This window comes from Lithobates pipiens, unplaced genomic scaffold, assembly GCF_037356315.1.
Source record: "Lithobates pipiens isolate NorthernLeopardFrog02 unplaced genomic scaffold, aLitPip1_a1.2 Scaffold_8, whole genome shotgun sequence".
NCBI lineage: Eukaryota > Metazoa > Chordata > Amphibia > Anura > Ranidae > Lithobates > Lithobates pipiens.
This window is the reverse complement of record NW_027507903.1, coordinates 595,969,166-595,992,478: the sequence shown is the minus strand read 5'-3', so window position 1 is coordinate 595,992,478 and position 23,313 is coordinate 595,969,166. Positions and strand designations below refer to the sequence as shown.

General features: G+C 45.3%; 1 protein-coding gene across 1 annotated transcript in view; it reads left to right on the top strand.

Annotated features, from left to right (window-relative positions):
- The first annotated feature begins 2,020 nt into the window (after nt 1-2,020).
- LOC143962293 (complement C3-like) overlaps nt 2,021-23,313 on the top strand; it is a 298,490-nt gene continuing 277,197 nt past the window's right edge. Inside the window, 3 exon segments of the mRNA XM_077471596.1 lie at nt 2,021-2,037; nt 2,119-2,305; nt 20,621-20,789. Coding sequence (XP_077327722.1) covers nt 2,021-2,037; nt 2,119-2,305; nt 20,621-20,789 — 373 coding nt within the window.

Below are 23,313 nucleotides of genomic sequence, written 5' to 3'. Positions count from 1 at the left end.
CCCCCAAAAAACTGGGAAACCTATTGACTCGTGTATAAGCCGAGGGTGAGATATGCCTGTCCATCCCTGTGTGTGTGTCCATCCATCCATCCATCCCTGTGTGTGTGTGTGTGTCCATCCATCCCTGTGTGTGTGTGTGTCCATCCATCCATCCATCCCTGTGTGTGTGTCCATCCATCCATCCATCCATCCCTGTGTGTGTGTGTGTCCATCCATCCATCCATCCCTGTGTGTGTGTCCATCCATCCATTCATCCCTGTGTGTGTGTGTGTCCATCCATCCATCCATCCCTGTGTGTGTGTCCATCCATCCATCCATCCCTGTGTGTGTGTGTGTGTGTGTGTGTGTGTGTGTGTGTGTGTGTGGCCTTGTGTGTCCAGCCTACCTGTGTCCCCAGCCTCCGTCCGGTCCCGAGCCTCCGTCCGGTCCCGTCCCGTCCCGAGCCGAGCCTCCGTCCGGTCCCGTCCCGTCCCGAGACTCCGTCCGGTCCCGTCCCGTCCCGAGACTCCGTCCGGTCCCGTCCCGTCCCGAGCCGAGCCGAGCCTCCGTCCGGTCCCGTCCCAGGATCACCGCTCTTCGTCGGCGCCCATTCCCCTGTTCAAATGCCGCGCCTCCCTGTCTGTGATAGGCGGAACACAATTTCCCAGCAGTCTGTGTTCCGCCTATCACGGCCATCCTTTCATCCTCGTCCGTAGTACGAGGATGAGACGATGTCCGTGATAGGCGGAACACAGGCTGCTGGGAAATTCAGTGTTCCGCCTATCACAGGCGAAGGCGGAGCCGGAGGCGCGGCTTTTGAATTATAGAATGGCCGCTGTCTGTCTGCTCGACACGCTGATCGAGCAGGCAGACAGCGATGACTCGAGTATAAGCCGAGGGGGGCACTTTCAGCCTCAAAAAAGAGGCTGAAAATCTCGGCTTATACTCGAGTATATACGGTATTTGCCCAGAAATCCCATCCTGAAATACATTTGGCGTCATCCAATTACAGATTTGGGAGGAGGTAATGAGCAGAAAATAGCCAGGTCTCCCATGTCAGTCCTATCCATCATGTGTGGTAAGGCTGTGCCAATCCAGTCCTTCTGCCTTGCTCCCCCCTCCATGTGCACAGCAATTTTGCTCTGATTAATCAAAGCTGGCATTGCTGTGTACACAGAGCCCGAGAAGCTGCAGCTGTCAAAAAAAAAAAAAAGAAAAGAAAGCAGTCAACAATGTTTATCAACAAGCTGCTGATACGAAGATTCAAAGTAACATACAGATCTATTCATTCATCTGCAGATCAAAAGGGACAACATTCAATCTGCAGATGATGTCAGTTAAAGGAGATGTATGGTTTTTTTTTCTAAGATTCATACGTAGGTAGGTGGATGCAGCATCAGTCCTCCGTCGCCTCTAAGCCCTTGTACACACGGTCGGACATTCCAATGGAAAATGTCCGATCGGACCGTGTTGTCGCATAATCCAACCGTGTGTGGGCTTCATCTGACTTTTTCCGTCGGAATGTCCGACCAACAAAGTGAGAGCTGGATATAAACATTTTCCGACAACATGATCCGATCGGACTTTGTCCAATCGTTTGGAGAGAATTCCGATTGGACAAAGTGTCACGCATGCTCAGATCAAATTCCTAGACCAAAGCTATTGGCAACTAGCCTGAACGTCATCCCGTTGTAACTTAAAAACGTCACCATGTTACGAACAACCGGATTTTCCATCAATTTTGTCCGACCATGTGTATGCAACACCAGTTTCGGACAAAATCCAATGGATTTTGTTGGTTGGAATGTCCGACCGTGTGTACAAGGGCTAACGCTGAGAACTGAGCGATTTAATACCGCCGATCCCATGGTTCTCAGAGCTCCCAGCCACCAGCTCTCTGCTCTGCAACCTCCCCCCCTCCCCACGCTTACTGGAGCACTGGGCTGTGGAGGGGTGGGAGCTTTAGCCTGCTGTCTGCTGAAAACGGGGCACAAAACAAACTGCATTCCTGTGATCCACAGCAGAAGCACAGCCAAACTAAATGTATGAATTGGAAAAGTGATTGTTTTGGCAGCACCTCCATTTTTTCAAGTTTATTAGTCACAGTTTGGTATGGTGTTACTTGTCTTTTCTCAATAGATGCACTCTGATTACACCCAGCGTGCTACGTGTAGACTCTGAAGAAACAATTGTAGTAGATGGACACGGTTTAGCATTGGAAGTTGAATACTTCATCCAAAATTTCCCGGTTCAGGACTTAATGCTTGCTCATGGCACGATCAACATGAACCATGAAAACCAATACCTGGGAACAGCCAAAATAACGGTAAGGAGTTCTGGAAGTTCCATCTTGTACCATTTATGGAGGTTTTAGCTTAACGGTAGCACATTTCATGAACACCAGTCCAGTCGTAAAGTATGTTTCAGGGTTTTCTTTGCTCACTTTATTGAAAAGTAAAAGTTCTTTACAGTAGGATTTTGACCAAGGGGTTTTAATTCATACAGCATTCATAGGCAAAAACGCAGCCTCTTGGCTATAAAGCAGCTCACCTTGGGCTACACAATTCTCAACCTAGAATGCACTGCAGACTCTTATTCCAGAACACAATGGTGTTCATATGTTGCTCCTGCAGCAACTGTTACTTGGTCAATGCAGACAGACACACATCCCCTGTATATCTATCCATATACTGCTTCCTGGCAGTACAATAGTCTCCTTGGGAGGGTGGAGCCCAAATCCATAGTTCGAATCCATAACACAATCAGAATGGTGGTTGTACACAAAACCCCAAAATTGGAGACTTCATCCTCATTAAGTCTCTAAGAAAACCTCCAAAACACAAGCTCCAATCCAGTGCCCTTTGTATGAACACAAGCACCCTGAGCCCCTCAGCCTGCCTGGATGAGAACCCTGGGTGTCGCAAAAGCCTTTTTATACAGGGCACAGCACCGTCACACATGTTTCTTTCAAACAAAACAAATGAGACCATTAGATGTAAGGTATTAACCAATTATTATCTCTAGCCTACCACCCCAACCTAGTTGTCTGAACATGCCTTTCTTGAACAATTTTGGTGTATGATGCAGTCGATTCTGGTGCTGGTACCTTAGAGGTGGTAGGACAGGTTGACTTTTGGTGCAGAGGATCCTGGGACAGGATGCACGTTTGCATAGTATATGGCTAGTGCGAAAGTTAGTATTAAGCCCAGTACACACCGGCTGAATGCCAGCCGACATTGGTCAGTTCAATTATTTACCGGCCAACATTTCGGCCAGTGTGTATGCCTGGCAGTCTGACAGAAGCCGGGCATTTGGCCCAGCTTCTGTCAGAAAAGCACGCTGGAAAACCACCAGTCAACAGGCTCCTGATCAGTGTTCTCAGGCAATGGCTGAGAGCACTGACCGTAGTGTTCTGGTGGTGGGGCTGTTCCTATGTCAGAACACAACCGCTCAGCAGGGGAGATCGTTGTACTAACGTCGGAGTACTAATGTCTGACAGGTTTTTTTTTTAGTTCAACCTGATGGGTTGAATGGAAAAAAAATAAATAAACATGTGTACCAGGTTTTAGAGTTGCAGGAAGGATTAGTGCTAAATGTGGAGGACTGCCTGACAACCCGCCTGGCTATCTCTACCAAACTACAGCTTCCTCCACCCTGGAGCCAAAATAAGTCCAAAGCTCCCTAATTACTGGCAGGACCAGTATATTAGGTTAGGGCTGTAGACAGCAAACATACCCAAAGCGTCAGACAGAACCAATGTTGGAATGAAAAAGAGCTTCTGATCTTCCTCCCCTCTGCCTCCTAAGGTCAGTCTGTCTAATGTCAGGGGCGGGGGGCGGGTGTGTTTGCAGTGATAGTTGCCTCCCCGTCCGCCATTGATCCACCCCGGGGGGATGACCATCCCCTTCCCGGCCGATAGTTTGCTGCCCCCCCCCTCAAATATTTAGCTCCAGCCACCACTTCACAAAACCCTTCCTCCTAGACAGGTATGCAACACATTAATATTACATATCAAGCACAAGAAAACAACAAATCCACTGAACCCCCCACCCCGCCCCTCGCACAGACACCCAGCCATTTGGTCTCCGGAGGTGATCAAAGAACATGAGAGCCTATCACCCAGACCTAATTATAGCAAACAATAGCTGATGCAAGGAAACCTGTAACAGAAAGTAACGTTTTCTAACCCCACATCTGCTGGAATTCAACCCCTGTATCTAACGCATTACTCCAGGATAATAGTTCCACCATGTGCAGTATGCTAAGGGGTCCCAAAAACAGCCCCTCCAGCCCCAATTGCATGGAAAGGGTAGCTGGTATAATTCACAGCTAGGTACCCAGAGAAGTGATATAACCCTCTTGGGGAAAAGGTTCCTTATAATCCCAAGAGGGAGTTTCCTTAAAAAAAAACAATCCTGCTGCTCCAGGTGAACCGGCAATGATAGTGTCTGAAATCAAGATGGTGTATGGGGCGCAACACCCTGTCACTGATGCAGGTAAACATGTAGAAAAAGAAGATTTGAATGGCTGCACACCCATACAATGCAAATCAAAGCTTTTTTATTGAAAAAATATTTCAGTATGTGAGATCCCCCAATCAGAAATACTTTGTTACTTTCAAAGAACTTTTGTATTCCATTCCTAAGCATTGACAACTCTGTAGATGATTTTACTAAGTTTGAAAATATATGCATGAAAGATCCTCATGCCAGAGGTCTCATATCAACAATATACTCCACAATGCTTGTTAAATTACCATCTTATGTGGCGAAATGGGAAAAAGATCTTAATCGAACTAGAGATAAAACAAAATGGTCTGCAACCTGGTCCAATATCAAATCTTTTTCATCTAAATGTGATAGATATTGAAACCACCTACAAGGTACTCTCACGCTGGTATTGATTTCCTGCTACAATAGCTAAATTTGTGCCTGATTACTCAGGTCTCTGCTTTTGCAGCTGTTCAGAACAAGGAACACATATACACGTATATATACCGTATATACTCGAGTATAAGCCGAGATTTTCAGCCTCTTTTTTGAGGCTGAAAGTGCCCCCCTCGGCTTATACTCGAGTCATCGCCGTCTGACTGCTCGATCAGCGTATCGAGCAGACAGACGGCGGACATACTACAATTCGAAAGCCGCGCCTCCGCCTCCGCCTCCGCCTGTGATAGGCGGAACACTGAATTTCCCAGCAGCCTGTGTTCCGCCTATCACGGACATCGTCTCATCCTCGTCCGTAGTACGAGGATGAGACGATGTCCGTGATAGGCGGAACACAGGCTGCTGGGAAATTCAGTGTTCCGCCTATCACAGGCGAAGGCGGAGGCGCGGCTTTTGAATTTTAGAATGGCCGCCGAGGCGCCGACGAAGAGCGGCGATCCTGGCAAGGCGCGGGACGGAGGCAAGGCAAGGCACGGCACGGGACGGGACGGAGGCAAGGCACGACACGGGACGGAGGCAAGGAGGCAAGGCACGGCACGGGACGGAGGCAAGGAGGCAAGGCACAGCACGGGACGGAGGCAAGGAGGCAAGGCACGGGACGGAGCCTCGGGACACAGGCTCGGGACACAGGTAGGCTGGACACACACACACACACACACACACACACACACACACACACACACACACACATGGACACACACACACAGGGATGGATGGATGGAGACACACACACACAGGGATGGATGGATGGATGGAGACACACACACACAGGGATGGATGGATGGATGGAGACACACACACACAGGGATGGATGGATGGATGGAGACACACACACACAGGGATGGATGGATGGATGGATGGAGACACACACACACAGGGATGGATGGATGGATGGACACACACACACACAGGGATGGATGGATGGATGGACACACACACACACAGGGATGGATGGATGGATGGACACACACACACACAGGGATGGACGGACACACAGGGATGGACGGACACACAGGGCCGGACACACACACAGGGATGGACAGGCATGTCTCACCCTCGGCTTATACACGAGTCAATAAGTTTGCCAGTTTTTTTGGGGGTAAATTGGGGGCCTCGGCTTATATTCGGGTCGGCCTATACTCGAGTATATACGGTAAGTGCTGGAATTGTTCTATTATAAAAAATTCTGGACAAAGGTTTTTTTACTCGCTTCAGAAATATTTGAAATAACAATAATACCAGATCTAGAAATTGCCCTTTTAAATATAAAACCTGATTACATAACCTTTTCCTCCTAATTTCACAGAGTATGAGACATGGTGTGGTCAGGGCCTGGAGCAGAGGGGAGGTATCTCTTGCATATACTCTTCACTGACACAGCCCAAATCTAAGACATCAGTCATGACCAAATGGGAAGAGGACCTCCAGTTTAATTGGGACCTGGGGTCCTGGCACACGGCGATCTCGGTGGCCTACAAAGGGATACTAAACACGTCTTTAGTAGAAGCTAGTCTAAAAGTTATTCTACGCTGGTACTACACCCCGGCTAGGCTGGCCGGCATATACCCCTCTGCTGATCCGCTGTGCTTCAGGGGTTGTCACCTCAGGGGTACTCTGGCCCACGTGTGGTGGGAGTGTCCCCGGTTAAGATCCTTTTGGATAAGAATTTTTAAAATTATCGACGGGATCGCTGGGTGCCGGGTCCCCCGGTCCCCTACCATTGCTCTTCTTAATGCTCCAATTATCAAGATCCCCAAGCATTCTATGAGTCTGATCAGATTTATTCTAATAGGAGCCAAGCTCACCATTGCAAAAGCTTGGAAACAGCCCTCAGTTTCGGTCAAGGCAGCTAAAAGGAAAGTCTCCTGGATCATGGCTCAAGAGAAAATAACTAGCATTATATCTGATAAACGCGCTAAATTTGACATTGTTTGGGAACCTTGGGCTATGCTCATGGGCATCTCCTTAATCTACGCCCCATTGGAGCTATGATCACCTATTATGGCTTCTAGAGCTTCAGATCTTGGGTAGATAGCACAGTCCTTTGGTTTAACTATGGACCATTCTACTTGATCCCCCTCCCCTTTTTCTTTCCCCCTCTTTTCCTTTTCTTCTCCCTTCTTTACTTCTCTTTGTGGTTATGTTTGGCTTGTATGGCCGACAGCTGACCTTAAATTTTTTTTTTTCACATGTCCTTATTATGATGTCAGATATGATCCGTTTTGTGGGTTTAGGGGTGGGGGGATTGGCCTCCTACTTATGGGAGCCCTCTGGCTAGGTCCCTCACTTGGCACAGCATGATCCCGCGAGGGGTGCCGAGTGGCCCAGGGACCGCTAGGGTGTTTTCCTTATCCCAGGTCCTGGAATCTGTAGGGGACTTCTTTAGATTGTTTTCTTCCCTGAACAGTGCTCTACCTTTCTAGAGTGCTGGTATACGTTAGGTTCCTGGACCTTAATAACCCTATGTTGGTTGGATCAGACTCGAAAAGACATAGCTTTCCTCTGTTCAAATGTTTGATTGTGCATGGTTCAAATGTTTTGTTAAATCGTCTGCTGGCCGTGTGAGCCTATCTCTTGTTTCCTAAGCTGTATTCAAAAATAAAATATTTTGAAAGTAAAACCTGATTACATGACTCGTAAACAATTCAAGCTATTCATACAACTTATGATGGCCATAAAACAGACAATAACTAGAGCATGGAAAACTCCCTTACTAATGTAGCCCTGGTTCCTGAAGAGCACACGCTATATGTTTTGCAAGTTAATGTTACCCTCAAAACTGTAGTTAAGTTTGGGCCTAATTGTTCTAAATTCTTGACCTCAGCATCAGTCTGACTGGACTGCAGGATGTTTTGCCTGGCCATGTCACTGTCACTTTTGGCAGGCATGAAACACAGTCTAGTTGGGTGCATTAAGGTTGCTCTCTTTCGGAACAAGCCCAGTGGGAGTGTCCCTCTTGTGCTTTCTGGGAGGGGGTACTCAACGTGCGGATGTCATGTGTTTCGGGGTTCCGATCCAGAAGCATGTTCTGACTGCATGGTCCTGGTCCTCCTGACCAGCTCCCAGGACTTCCATGGTCTGGGGTGCAGATCCCTTAACGTCTCGGGCTGGCTAGCCCAAGGCGATGAAACTGAAGGAAGGATTCAGAGGTGGTCTGGTGCCGTCTCGGTTAGTGGAGAGGCCCAGCAACTGTGAAGTTATCCAGGGGAGGACTCTTGAGGAGAAAGCCACGCAAGGGTTGGCTTCTCAACAAGAGCCTGGAAAGCTGAATGGACCCAAGCGAATCCAATCTCGTGCAGTATCGCTGGACCGGCTGCAAGATACTGGTACCACATGAGTGTTTGACAAGCTTTCAAGTTTCCCTTGCATGTTTTATAGCAACGTCTGTGGCAGGGACTTATTCCTGACTCAAACATCCTGTTGGCTCCTAGGCCTGGTGAGAGAAGGACTATCCAATTAGGGTGAGAATCCAGTTGTGAATGGCTATTCTCTGGATTTATTCAAAGGGAGAGACTGTTTCCTACTCAATTTAACCTTAAGAGTACCTGGACTTTTCACTTAAACCCTCTGATCCTATGTTGAGAGACTGTGTTGTTAATTACTTTTCGCAAATAAAAATCCCTTCAAGTGGATCTGTTGTCAGTCTCTACAGTTCTTGGATCATCTACCTCGGGAAACCCCTAGAAACATGAGGTGAAGGAGGTAAAGGTAAGCCCAATAAATTCAGCCGCTCCTTCGGGGGTCAGTGCTACACTAAATAGCAGAAACCAAGCACAGAATGAATCAGTCATTGTTGCATGCAAAAATGGAAGCCCTAGATAAAGAAAATCTGAAAGGATGTGAAGGTCTATGGAAACTATGGAAAACACATTGTTTACCTATAAACTTTGACCACCAGGTACGCCAGTCATGGTAACTAACATTTTTATATGCAACAATGATAAAACTATAGGAATAGATTATGCATCCGGAACACCCCATGCCCTCTGTCCGCCCCCACCTTTCCTTACCCTTATTTTCTTTCTTTCTTTTTTCTTCTTTTCCTTATTTCTCTCTTATTATCATTTCATAAGGTACTTAACAGCAACAGGTGATATTGAATATATTTAAAACTTCACACTCAGTAGTTTGATACATATACTTTATTCAAATGTTTAACACACATAAGAACTCAGACACAAATAGATCTAATTTTCTTTCATTAACTGATAATGTTCCTCTAAATATTAATATAAGCTAATATTGAAACAGTCTGAAAACTATCATCTTGATAAAAAGGGAACTTATCTAACATTAATTTTACCATCTGTATGTTACATTAATACAGTGCCATAACCTACTTCTTTAATATACATGTAACTAGTACTAAAATACCTTTAATTGATACATTGTACTTGTTACCATATGTTGATATTTCAATAAAAACCTTTGAATGAGGAAAACAAATATTAGAATGTAAAAACAAGCACAATTGGCATATTGGCAGAGGTAAAAAAAAGGTTGATGCGTTTTACGCACTAATATGTGCTTTGTCATAAACATTTTTTTACAACCAGTTTTGACAAAGCACATATTAGCATGTGACACACGTCAACCTTCTTTATTTTCCCCTGCCAATTATGCCTGTTTTTACTGATATATTTTTTCAATAAACAAGCTTTGATTTGCATTGTATGGGCGTGCAGCCATTCAAATCTTCTTTCTCTACAAGTATACCTGCAACAGGAGGTCTCCTTATCCCTGGGTCCATAGTCAGTGGGAAAGAGGCTGGCCCCCAGGGCCCTCCAGGAACCCAAGTCATGGTGGTTTCCATGACACTAAGAATAAGAATACAAAAAGGGTTAGTGTGAGGGTTGGATTTAGAGTTAGGGCTTATTGAAAGGTTACAAAAGAAAAAAGCAGTTTTACCAATATATATAAGGTATAAAGTGTAAATAAACAAATTTTAAAGTGAAAAAGTGTCACGGTGCAGATTGTGCAAGGTAAACAATCTAAAAGCATCTAACTAAAATCCGCAATAATAACCAATGGTAAATAGGTGAGATTTGGCACATAAAAATAATAAATAAATAAATCAATAAATATCACAGAAATGGAATGCTAAAAAAAATTAAAATGAATCAGTGAAACAAGATAAGAAGATATAAAGTGCCCATATAATAGGAGAATTGCAAAGTGCAAAATGATGGTGTTCTACAAGAACATCCAGTAGAAGCACATCATTTTCGTGACTATTCAGTGAAAGTGGATCTGCAGTGTATGCAACACCCGTGGGTTATAGGGAGGGTAAGTGTAAGGGGTACAAAGAAGGTTAATGTGAGAGCTAGAGTTATAGAGAAGGTAAGTGTGAGTGTTTGGGATTACAGGGAGGGTTTGTGTTATGGTCATAGAGAGGGTTAGTGTTAGGATTGGGGCAACATGGGAGGATCATTGTTAGGGTCACAGAGAAGGTTATGGTGAAAGTTAGTGTTAGGGTTACAGGAAGGGTTAGTGTTAGCAATGGGGTAACAGGGTAGGTTATACTTAGGGATGGGGATAAAGGAATGGTTGGTATGGAAGTGTCTGTAAGTCTTACAAAGAGGGTTAGTGTAAAGGTTGGGGTTATAGTGCGGGTTTTGTGGGAGGATTAATGTTAGAGTAACAGGGAAGATTAGTGTTACATGAAGGGTTTGATATGGTCCAGAAATATCTAGACAGAATATAGCACCTGGACAGGATATCATACACCCAGATGGGAAGATACTGGAGAGTTTAATAAAAGACCACATAGATGAGTTCTTGCTGGAAAAAAAATATTTTAAGCAACAGAATGCATGGATTCATGAAAGACAGAAGTTGTCAAACAAATCTGATTTATTTTTATGAAGAGGTAGGTAAACCTTGGACAGAGGGGTGGTTGTGGGCATAGTATACAGTAAAAGCTTAGCTTGCGAGTAACTTGATTTTATAGCGTTTTGCAAGAAAAGCAACATTTTAAAATACATTTTGACTTATTATACAAGCAATGTCTTGATATACAAGTAGCGTCATGTCACAACTGAGTATAAAATAGAAGAGAGGCACCTCTAAGCCCCTGTACACACGGTCGGACATTCTGCCAACCAAATCTGTCGGATTTTGTCCGTCGGATTTTGCCTGTCGGATCTTGTCCGAAACTGTTCCATACACACGGTCGGACTAAGTTGTTGAAAAATCCGATCATTCAGAGCGTGATGACATAATTTTGTTACGATGGGACTAGTAGCCAATAGCTTTGATGTAGGAATTTGATCTGAGCATGCGAGGCACTTGGTCCGATCAAAATTCTCTACACATGATCGGAGTATGTCCGATCGAACCAGTTGGTCAACCATTTTTGGAAAATTGGGTCCGACGGATATTCCGACGGAATCAGTCCGATGCATACCACACACAGTCGGATTATCCGACAACACGGTCCGATAGGACACATTCCGATGGATTCTCCGACCGTGTGTACAAGGGCTAAGTGTAGCAATATGATTACATTTAATGAAGGTACAACATTTAGCAACTCACATGGTTGATGATTAAAACAGGCACATCTAAGTATGGAGGCATCCGGGGCAAAGCTGTCCACATAGACCGTCCTCCACACCGCCATTGACGTCATCCCTTCCACACTGCGCTCCACAAACTCTTCAAGCCTCACTTTCAGATCGCTCTACTGCAGGATAGTATTCCTTGTCATGATTGCAGACTGACAGCAGTGAGAGCTGGCAGTGTGGAGGATGATCTATGTGGACAGGTTTGCCCCGGATGTCTGCATACTTAGATGTGCCTGTTTTAATCATCAACCATGTGAGTTGCTAATGGTTGTACCTTCATTAAATCTAACCTTATTGCTACACTTAGAGACATCTCTTCTCTTTTATACTCTGTAGCTCCTGCTGGATTTTGCTTCTAATCCCCTTGTGGAGGCTTCCATTTGTGGATGGACATTTTATGGTTACACAATTTAACACATTGCTATAATCTTTTTAAAAGGACTATAAACTGAAAGACTTATGAATAAATGTTGTGTGTTGTGGAACGAATCATCTGAGACTCCATTATTTCTTATGGGAAAATTTGCTTTGATATAAGAGTGTTTTGGATTACAAGCATGTTTCGGGAAAGAATTATGCTCGTAATCCAAGGTTTTACTGTATTTAGATTTTGTCAAAGAGTTTGACACAGATCCCCACACACGGCTCATGTGTAACGTAAAGTCTACAGACTTGATAAGTAGGGATGGCCTTGCGGTTCACCCAGCGGTCGGTTGCGGCAAATTTTGCGTGTTCACGATTCCCCAAACCGGCGGACTTCTGGCGGACATATGCGTTTACATTGTGAAAGAACTTTGACCCACAATGACACATCCATCATGGGGTACAGGACAGCCAATTGAGACATTTCAGCACATGGACAATTGGACATACCTCCTACCTTAGAAATAGACCTGATCTGGCGGCCATTTTACATTCTGTCTTTTGTCAGTGTTGGGAGAGGTTCCTGTGCGGAGCAGGGACAGACTGTAATGACACAAATCACTAGCTACTAGGTCCACAAAGGTCCTTTTAAGGACTGGTATAGGTGTATAGTATATAGGGTACTGGTGCACTGCTGCTGACTGCTGTGGTGCTGATTGCTGAGTGCACTTCTGATCGTTTCGGCAGCTGTCTTTTGTCAGTGTAGGGACAGGACACTGTGTGGAGCAGGGACAGTCAGTTTAATCACTAGCTATTACTATTAGGTCCACAAAGGTCCTTTTAAGGACTGGTATTGGTGTACAGTATATAGGGTTGTACACATATAATATACTTTCTTTCAAATATAGAAAGCCTATTATACTTGACTGCTGAGCTGAGTGCTGACCGATTCTGAAGCGGTCTTTTATCAGTGTAGGGACTGAGGGACAGTCTGCAAATCACTAGCTACTAGGTCCACAAAGGTCCTTTTATAGGTGTACAGTATATACGGTTGTACACGTATAGTATACTTTCTTTCAAATATAGAAAGCATATTATAGTGCACTGCACTGCTGTGCTGCTGACCGATTCTGCAGCTGTTGTTTCTCAGTGTAGAGAGGGACAGTTTGGTTTTTGGAGCAGGGACAGTCTGCAATTCCCTAGCTACTAGCTAGCTACTATTAGGTCCACAAAGGTCCTTTTAAGGACTGGTATAGGTGTACTATTTGGTGTGCAGTATATGGGGTGTAATACACATATAAAATACTTGCACATATAGAAAGCATAGTATAGTGCATTTCCACTGTGCAGCATTGTGACTGCTAAGCGCTTCTGCAGCGATACTACAAAGAGTGACAAACGCAATTTAAAACAAGTATTATAACTGGTGTGATAGACCAGTGGCCCCCAAAAATGTCTGATTGAAGCGGGGTGTTATATACCTTCTTCCATATACACACTGCACTTCTCTTTTGTCACAGGGTCATTTAAAAAATGACAGGCAGAGGAAGAGGCAGGCCCTTCCGCAGGGGTGGTAGGGGTAGGGCAGGAGCAACAGGTTTGAGCCAAAGTGGCAAATTGCAGAAGGTTCATGCGATTGCGATCAAAGGATGTATCATGGTGCTGGTGTCAGTGCTTTCTATCTCGGTGCTGGTGTCAGTGCTCTCTCTCTATCTCGGTGCTGGTGTGGTGTCAGTGTTCTCTATCTCAGTGCTGGTGTTAGTGCTCTCTATCTCGGTGCTGGTGTCAGTGCTCTCTATCACGGTGCTGGTGTCAGTGCCCAGTCTCTATCGCGGTGCTGGTTTCAGACAGCGAGGGAGATAGCAGCGGAGAAGCCAATCAGCAGGCAGTGCCAGCACCATGGCTGAGGATCAGCACTGGACTGGCACCTGCGGACCACCGCAGTGGATCCCTGCATAGGTGGGGGTAAGGGCTGGGCAGAGGGAGGGGCTCAAGCACAGGTTGGCACACTGGGACACTGGCACCGGACTGCGCTGCCCTGAGTGTGGCACTGATCATCTCCTGCACCCCTTCATAGCCTGCGCTGACCTTACCTCTCCTCCATGGCCTTCATGCGCTCCTGAATTGTCAAAATTTCACAGATAAAAAAAGAATGCTTGTTGTTGTCGATCCCAGATTCACTTGATACTTTTGTTATGTCAGTGTCCATGTGGTGGGACTATGTGTGCACAGCTAGTAAGTATTTTGTGGCTGAAAATATGACCTGTAGGTTTTTAAGGTTTGCCTGCCATTAAAGTCAATGGAGTCCACTGCAAACTCGGAAGTTCGTCCATCACTATTGATAAGTTTGTAAATGGATAGAAAACTGTCTAAAAAGCTGAGTTTAGGGAGTAGTGGTTAATAATTCATACTCTGAATGGTCTAAGGTTATCAGTGGTGTGGTTCAGTGTTAAGATCCTTACTTTAATATATTTATAAATTATAAATGATATAGGATCTGGGATTTAAAGTACCATCAGTATTTGCAGATGACACCAAGCTATGCAGTGGAATGATGTCCTTACAAGATGTCTCCAACTTACAAGCTGACCTCAATGCTGTTTAATTGGGCAACTATGTGGCAAATGAGGTTTAGCCTAGGTTCACACTGTAGCGATGCAGGAACCAGCACGATTCCATCGCCAGTTCCCAAATCGCAACTCTCCTGCAGGCAGTTCACACTGCCCTCTGCGAACCGCTGCGGGTGTCAATACAATGTTAATGACACCCCCAGATCAGATCGCAGTGCGAACTATGAACTTGTACAGAAATCACATCGCATGGGTGGGAACACCTTTTTTTTGGGGAAAAAGCCAGTGGCGTGTGAAACACACCCAAAAACTCCACCCGGTGCCAAAAAAAGTGCACACACATAAAGAGTGACACAAAACATGCAACAGGTGTTACATTGATACCCGGGGCATTAGGCTCCATACAGGGACTGAAGTACATCACTAGGTCCATCTGGCTGAAACCAGATGGACCCCCTTCTCTGGTGGGTCTGCTGAAACAGACCCACCCAAGTACTTGGTGGGGATCCCCCGAAGGAAGACCCCTTGAGAGAAGGTTAACTAAGCCAAAAGACCATGTCCACCTCCACCCAAACCTTTCAAGGTAGGCCCGAGGACCAACACCCTACTCATCACACAGTGACAAAACGTGTACACACCAAACAAAAAGATACAAAAAAGTGACAAACAAGGGGGTAAATAAATAGAAAGTGGGGGAGAAGGAAGTGGGAGAAATTACCACATTGTGCAATACAATGGCCGGCCTTTCGGCCAGGAAAATAAAAATTCCTCTGGTCCTAGCCAAAAGGCTCAGCCCTAGAGGCAGGTGTAAAAAACGTGTGTTGGTGAAGTGACCCTCACGCACAGTGATTGTACGGCCACTTCAGGGGCACATTCACCACAGGCTTTTTGTCCCAACCCTGACCAACAACCCAGACCACAGCAGTCCCCACCCCAGGCAGGAAGGCATGAAGTTCTGAGACCTTGGTGAGAGCCCTTTGCGATCAGGCTCCTCCGTCGCTCCATTCACTCCTACCTAGTTACATTCCGGAAATAATAACTGCTCGTCCCCCCGAAAGGAGGAGCCGGTGTTCACTTATGCAATCCGATTGCAATGTGGGAAAAAAAATTCCCTGCACTATTTATATGCAAATCCAATGCGAGTTCAGCCAAACAGCCATACAACCCGCAGAGAGGGTTGCGAATCACATGTGTTGTCTGCGTTCGCACAAGAGTGAACCCAGGCTTAATGTTGATAAATGTAAAACGTAAGAATATGCATGCATCATACATACTAGGGGGAGTACAACTGGGGGAGTCAATGGTGGAGAAGGATCTGGGGTCGTTTTGGTAGATTAAGCTCAATAATAGCATGCAATGCCAAGCTGTGGTTTCCAAAGTGAGCAAAGACTTTTCTTGTATTAAGAGTGGTATGGACTCCAGAGAGAGAAATATAATTTTGCCCCTGTACAAATCATTAGTAAGACCTCATCTGAAATATTCAGTTCAGTTTTGGGCATCAGTTCACAAAAAGGATATTGGGGAACTGGAGAAAGTGCAGAGAAGGCCAAGCAAACTGATAAGAGGCATGGAGGAGCTCAGCTATGAGGAAAGATTAGAGGAACTGAATTTATTCCCTCTTGAGAGAGGAGATTAAGGGAGGACATGATCAACATGTATAAATGCATACGTGGTCCAAATAGGGAACTCAGTGTTGAGTTACTTTAAAGTGGAGTTCCACCCAAAAATGGAACTTCCACTTTTTGGAACCCCCCCCCCCCTCCAGTGTCACATTTGGCACCTTTCAGGGGGGAGGAGGGTCATGTCTAATACAGGTATTTGCTCCCACTTCTTGGCATAGATCACTGCAGTGATTGTGGTGACCTACGCCACTTCCAGCATCTACTCTGTCCCCTCCGCTGTCTTCAGGGAGACACACAGGTCCCAGAAGACAGCAGGGACCAGTGAGGACACTCAGCGTGACTTGCGCATGTGCAGTAGGGAACCAGAAAGTGAAACCACACGGCTGCACTTCCTGATTCCCTTACTGAGGATGGCGGTGGCAGCAGCCAATAGCCGATGGACAGATTGGCTTCGACTGCCGACATCGCGGACTCCCTGGACAGGTGACTTTCCATATACTAAAAGTCAGCAGCTGCAGTATTTGTAGCTCCTGGCTTTTAATATATTTTTTTTCAGTGGACCTCCGCTTTAAGGTCATTAAAGAGGACAAGGGGACACTCTTTATGTCTGAGAGAAAAGAGAATTTCATCTCCAAATACGAAAAGGTTTCTTCACAGTAAGCCCCTGTACACACGGTCAGATAATCTGTCGGATTGCGTTTTATTGGACCGTGTCATCGGATAATCCGACTGTGTGTGGTATGCATCGGACTGATTCCTTCTGAATCTCCGTCCGACCCAATTTTCCAACATGTTGGAAATATTTCCCAACCAACTGGGCCGGACGGACCTAATCCGATCATGTGTAGAGCATTTTCATCGGACCAAGTGCCACGCATGCTCAGATCAAATTCCTACATCAAAGCTATTGGCTACTATCCTGAACGTAGTCACATCGTAATGAAATTATGTCATCACGTTCTGAAAGATCGTATTTTTCGCCAACTTGGCCTGACCGTGTGTATGCAACAGTTTCGGACAAGATCCGACGGACAAAATCCGACAGGCAAAATCCGACGGATTTGGTTGTGGAAATCTCCGACCGTGTGTACAGGGGCTCAGAGCTGTGAAAATGTGGAATAGATTCCCTCCAGAGGGGGTTCTTGCCAGTTCAATAGATTGCTTTAAGAAAGGCCTGGATTCTTTCCTAGAAAAACATAATATAACAGGATACTAACATTTATAGGTAAAGTTGATTCCAGAAACATCCAGTTGCCTCTTGGGAGATCAGGACGGATTTTTTTTCCCTGCTGGAGCAAATTGTATCATGCTTTATTGTTTTTTTTTTTTTTTTCTAGATGCCTTTTTTCAAGCAGACTTATGCCCCGTACACACGATCGTAAATTCCACCAGCAAAAGTCTGATGTGAGCTTTTGGTTGGAAATTCCAGCCGTGTGCTCCATCGAACTTTTGCTAGCAGAATTCCCGCCAACAAAAGATTGAGAGAAGGTTCTCTATTTTTCGGTCGGAAAAAGTTCCGATCATAAATTCCGATCGTCTGTACCAATTCCAATGCGCAAAATTCCTATGCATGCTCGGAAACTTCATTTTCTCGGCTCGTCGTAGTGTTGTACGTCACTGCGTTCTTGATGATCGAAAGTTCAAAGAACTTGTGTGACTGTGTGTATGCAAGCCAAGCTTGAGCGAAATTCCGTCAGAAAAACATTCCAAGATATTTCCAACAGAAAATCTGATTGTGTGTACGTGGCATAACTATGTAACTATGTAAGTGTTGGGGTTACAAGAAGTGTTAGTGTAAATATTGAGGTTACAATGAGGGTTAATGTGAGGGATACTGGGAATATTAGTGTTACAGGAAGGCTAATGTAATGCCTCGTACACACGATCGGACTTTCCACCAACAAAACCGTGGATTTTTGTTTCGAAGGTTGTTGGTTCAAACTTGCTTTGCATACATACGGTCACACAAATGTTTGGCAACAATTACGAATGTGGGAACGCGGTGACATACAAGATGTACGATGAGCCAAGAAAAAGGAATTTCAATAGCCAGTGCGGCTCCTTCTGCTTGATTCCAAGCATGTGTGAACTGTGCGATGGACTTAAGTACACACGATCGGACTTTCCGTCAACAAAGTTTTGTTGACGGAAAATTTGAGAACCTGCTAGCCAACATTTGTTGGTGGAAAGTCCAACAGCAAATGTTCGATGGAGCATATACACGGTCGGACTTTCAGCCAACAAGCTCACATTTCCCATCGGAAAGTCCGACCGTGTGTAAGCGACATAAGGGTTGGGGTTAGAAGAGAAGGTTAGTTTGAGGCTTACAGGAAGGGTTAGCATAAATTGGGGATACAGAGAAGTTTAGTGTAAGTTTTGGGGTTACAGAAAGAGTTAGTGTTAAGTCAACGGGGCGGGTTAGTGTGAGGATTACAGGAAGAGCCAAAGTTATGCCTCGTACACATGGTCGGACTTTCCGGCAGAAAAGGTCAGATGGAATCTTCATCAGATATTCCGATCGTGTGTGGGCCTCATCTGACTTCTTTTTCAAAAATTCTGACGGACCTAGAAATAGAACATGTTTTAAATATTTCCGATTAGAAATAATCAATTCCTATTGGGAAAACCGCTCTTCTGTATGCTGTTCCCATGGACCAAAAACGAAGCATGCTCTGAAGCAAGTATGAGACGGCATCTGTTGGCTACTGGCTATTGAACTTCCTTTTTCTAGTCCCGTCGTACGTGTTGTGCCTCACAGCGTTCTAGACTGTCGGACTTTGGTGTGATCGTGTGTAGGCAAGACAGCTTCAGTGTAACTCCGTTGGAACTCAGACGGAAAAACCTTCGGAGTTTATTCCGACGGGAAAACAGCTTGTGTGTATGCGGCATTAGGGTTGGAATTACTGGGAAGGTTAATGTTAAGTTGGGGTTAGAGGAAGGGTTATTTCAAGTAGAGGAATCTTTCTAAATGAGAAGAATATAAAGTGTTGTGTATGTGTGTACCGTATATACTCGAGTATAAGCCGAGATTTTCAGCCTCTTTTTTGAGGCTGAAAGTGCCCCCCTTGGCTTATACTCGAGTCATCGCCGTCTGACTGCTCGATCAGCGTATCGAGCAGACAGACGGCGGACATACTACAATTCGAAAGCCGCACCTCCGCCTGTGATAGGCGGAACACTGAATTTCCCAGCAGCCTGTGTTCCGCCTATCACGGACATCGTCTCATCCTCGTCCGTAGTACGAGGATGAGACGATGTCCGTGATAGGCGGAACACAGGCTGCTGGGAAATTCAGTGTTCCGCCTATCACAGGCGAAGGCGGAGGCGCGGCTTTTGAATTTTAGAATGGCCGCCGAGGCGCCGACGAAGAGCGGCGATCCTGGCAAGGCACGGGACGGAGGCAAGGCAAGGCACGGCACGGGACGGGACGGAGGCAAGGCACGACACGGGACGGAGGCAAGGAGGCAAGGCACGGCACGGGACGGAGGCAAGGAGGCAAGGCACGGCACGGGACGGAGGCAAGGAGGCAAGGCACGGGACGGAGGCTCGGGACACAGGCTCGGGACACAGGTAGGCTGGACACACACACACACACACACACACACACACACACACACACACACACATGGACACACACACACAGGGATGGATGGATGGAGACACACACACACAGGGATGGATGGATGGATGGAGACACACACACACAGGGATGGATGGATGGATGGAGACACACACACACAGGGATGGATGGATGGATGGAGACACACACACACAGGGATGGATGGATGGATGGAGACACACACACACAGGGATGGATGGATGGATGGATGGACACACACACACACAGGGATGGATGGATGGATGGACACACACACACACAGGGATGGATGGATGGATGGACACACACACACACAGGGATGGACGGACACACAGGGATGGACGGACACACAGGGACGGACACACACACAGGGATGGACAGGCATGTCTCACCCTCGGCTTATACACGAGTCAATAAGTTTGCCAGTTTTTTTGGGGGTAAATTGGGGGCCTCGGCTTATATTCGGGTCGGCCTATACTCGAGTATATACGGTATGTTGAATTTATGGAATTTTGAGTTAGAATTTTGATATACTTTTAACCTGGAGTTCAGATCCACATGTCTGGTTTCAAAGCAGAATAAGAGCCTCCTATCCTCCTAGAAAGGTGCCATCTTAGCTTCTATTTGGATGTTCAGGTGCCATGGAACATCGCCCATAATCAGATATGACACCAGCCATTTAATGGCCTGAAAGATTGGTTACCAACTGATGTAAGCACACATGTAGCTGTGACAATTATCACCAGGTCATGCCTTGAACATATTATATTCTGTGAATGGGCCAGTAAGCAGCACCGCAGAAAACCGCAATGCTATATTTGATGAAGGATTTATTAACAATAATTAAACATTTCAACCTCAAACTTTCTTTGGGAGATGGATAAATCTGTGGGGTAAAGCCCGCTTTCCAATCCATAATGAGAGGTTTATATGATATTTAGGCTGAGAATGTATTGTTTTTTTTTTTCTTATCCAGATTCCAGGTAAAGATTTATTAAAATACCCAAAGAGGAAACAATATATATCTATAAGTGTGAGGTCCAGCAATCCAACATGCAGCATAGAGAAAGTTATCCTCCTGAACTTTCACAGTGGATACATCTTCATACAGACGGACAAACCCATCTACACTCCGGGGACATCAGGTACTTATCTGTATAATGTAGAAGCAAAATGAAGAAATAAAACTATTGATGACCTTAGGAAAACTTCTATCCCTCCACCTCTCTGGTCAGGTGATAAAATATCAGCCGCAGAATGAGTGTATTGTTTTCAACTAGTTGGCCTAACTCATAGATACTAATTTGACCATTTGCGGACACTGGGCATGCTACACAGACCCAAAAAAGGAAGTTGAAGTACAAATGGCATGTATAATATGCTTTGTCCTTCATTTCTGCAGCTCCCCCCACAGAGTTCCTGTGTAAATACAGTAGCTGTATAAGCTGCTGCCATCAAAAAAATGCACACAGGGTTCATAAACATGGTTCAGACTGAGATTGAGAGAAACAAAGCAACATTGTTACTTTTGTATAAATTCATATATTTTTTTTTTTTATAATGTTAGTTTCGATTTATCCCCTTATTAACCCTTGGTTTTAGGGTAAACCAAGGTTTAATAAGGAGTTATATAGACCCCCACAACCACTTTTATCCTCCTAAATATGGGAGTTGAGAGCCTGTGGCCTGGTTTGGATCAGGGAGGGGGAGGCAACATGACACGTGTCCTCCCTCCAGCCAACCAGGCTGCTATGGACTTTGAGGGGGGGCTTCACACTTTTTGTAATATTAGCTTTATTGTGACTTGGGGGGACCCCCCCCCTAAAATCCATAACAGACCTAAAAGGGGCCCTTGCTCTCTGTGTGGAAGCAGCGGTTTCACTGCAGTGGTTTAACATGTGCCCTGCTGAGTGAGTCAGAGGTAGAGTTTTACACTCCTGCTCCCTGTCCATTGAACAGCTCTAGTTCTCTATTAGGGATGAGCCGAACACACCCCAGTTGGGTTCGCACCAGAACTTTCGAACGGACCGAAAATTTTTGCGAACTTTAGAACCCCATTGTAGTCTATGGGACTCAAAAGTTTGAAATAAAAAGTGCTAATTTTAATGGCTGATATGCAAGATATTGTCCTAAAAAGGGTTTGGGGACCTGGCTCCTGCCCCAGGGGACATGGGTCAATGCCTAAAATGTTTTTTAAAACGGCTGTATTTTCGGGAACACTGATTTTAATGACGAGTAAAGTGAAAAAAAAGTGAAATATTCTTTTAAATATCATGCCTGGGGGGTGTCTATAGTATGCCTGTGAAATGGCATGTGTTTCCCGTGTTTAGAACAGTCCCTGCACAAAATGACATTTAACGGAAGAAAAGTCATTTAAAACTGCTTGCGGTTTTAATGTAATATCTGGTTCCTGCAATATGGATGAAAATCATTGAGAAAAATGGCATAGGTAGTTCCCCCTGCCCATTACCAGCCCCTTTTGGTCTTGTATGGATATTAAGGGGAACCCCATACCCATATTAAAAAAAGGAAAGGCGTGGGGCCCCAGGCCCTATATACTCAGAACAGGAGTATACAGGCGGTGCAAACAAGACAGGGACTGCATAGGTTTGTTGTGTTAAGTAGAATCTGTTTGTAATTTTCAACTGGTACATTTTTAAAGTGTAGCTCCAGTCAAAAAATCTATTTTTAAGCTTTTTGGAAAACATAGGTAAGGGTTATCACCCCTGTATAATTTGTTTTTATCTCACTTTCTGTTGTCTCCTTCCGTTTGCAAGTAGGAGACGTTTGTAAGTTGGATGTTTGAAAGTAGGGGCCTGCCCTATATGCTCTGCAGAAATGGCGGAACATGGTGTTGGTTTTGCCACAACATTGTAAGCCCTCAAAGTGACTCTTGGTGGGCGCTGGAGCTGTGAACGATTATGTCAAGAATTGTAATTACATGCCATTGTTGAACAGTGGTAGAAAAATTGGGCCTTTGGTGGTTGTGGTGCTTGTGCCACAGCACTATAAGACCTCACAGTTACTCTCGGTGGGCAAAGGAACGGGCCCTGCTGTAAAATATTATATCAAAAATTTTAATTACATGCCCCTATTAAACAGGCGCTGAAAAATTGGGCCTTAGGCACTGCTTGCTGGTGCCATAACACTGCAACCTCTCCTAGTTGGAGTGCAGGAATGAGTCCTGCTGCAAAGCATTGCATCAAAAATTGTATTACATGCCCCTGTTAAACAGGGGCTGAAAATTTGGGCCTATACACTGAAACCTCTACCATATACTCTAGTTGGAGTGCAGGAATGAGCCCTGCTGCAAAGCATTGCATCAAAAATTGTAATTACATGCCCCTGTGAAACAGAGGCTGAAAAATTGGGCTGGTGGCACTGGTGCTGGTGCCACGACACTGCAACCTCTCCCATATACTCTATTTGTAGTGCAGGAATGAGCCCTGCTGCAAAACATTGCATCAAAAATTGTAATTACACGCCCCTGTTAAACAGGGGCTGAAAAATTGGGCCTTAGGCACAGGTGCTGGTGCCACGACACTGAAACCTCTCCCATATACCATATTTGGAGTGCAGGAATTAGCACCGCTGCAAAGCATTGCATCAAAAATTGTAATTACATGCCACTGTTAAACAGGGGCTGAAAAATTGGGCTGGTGGCATCAC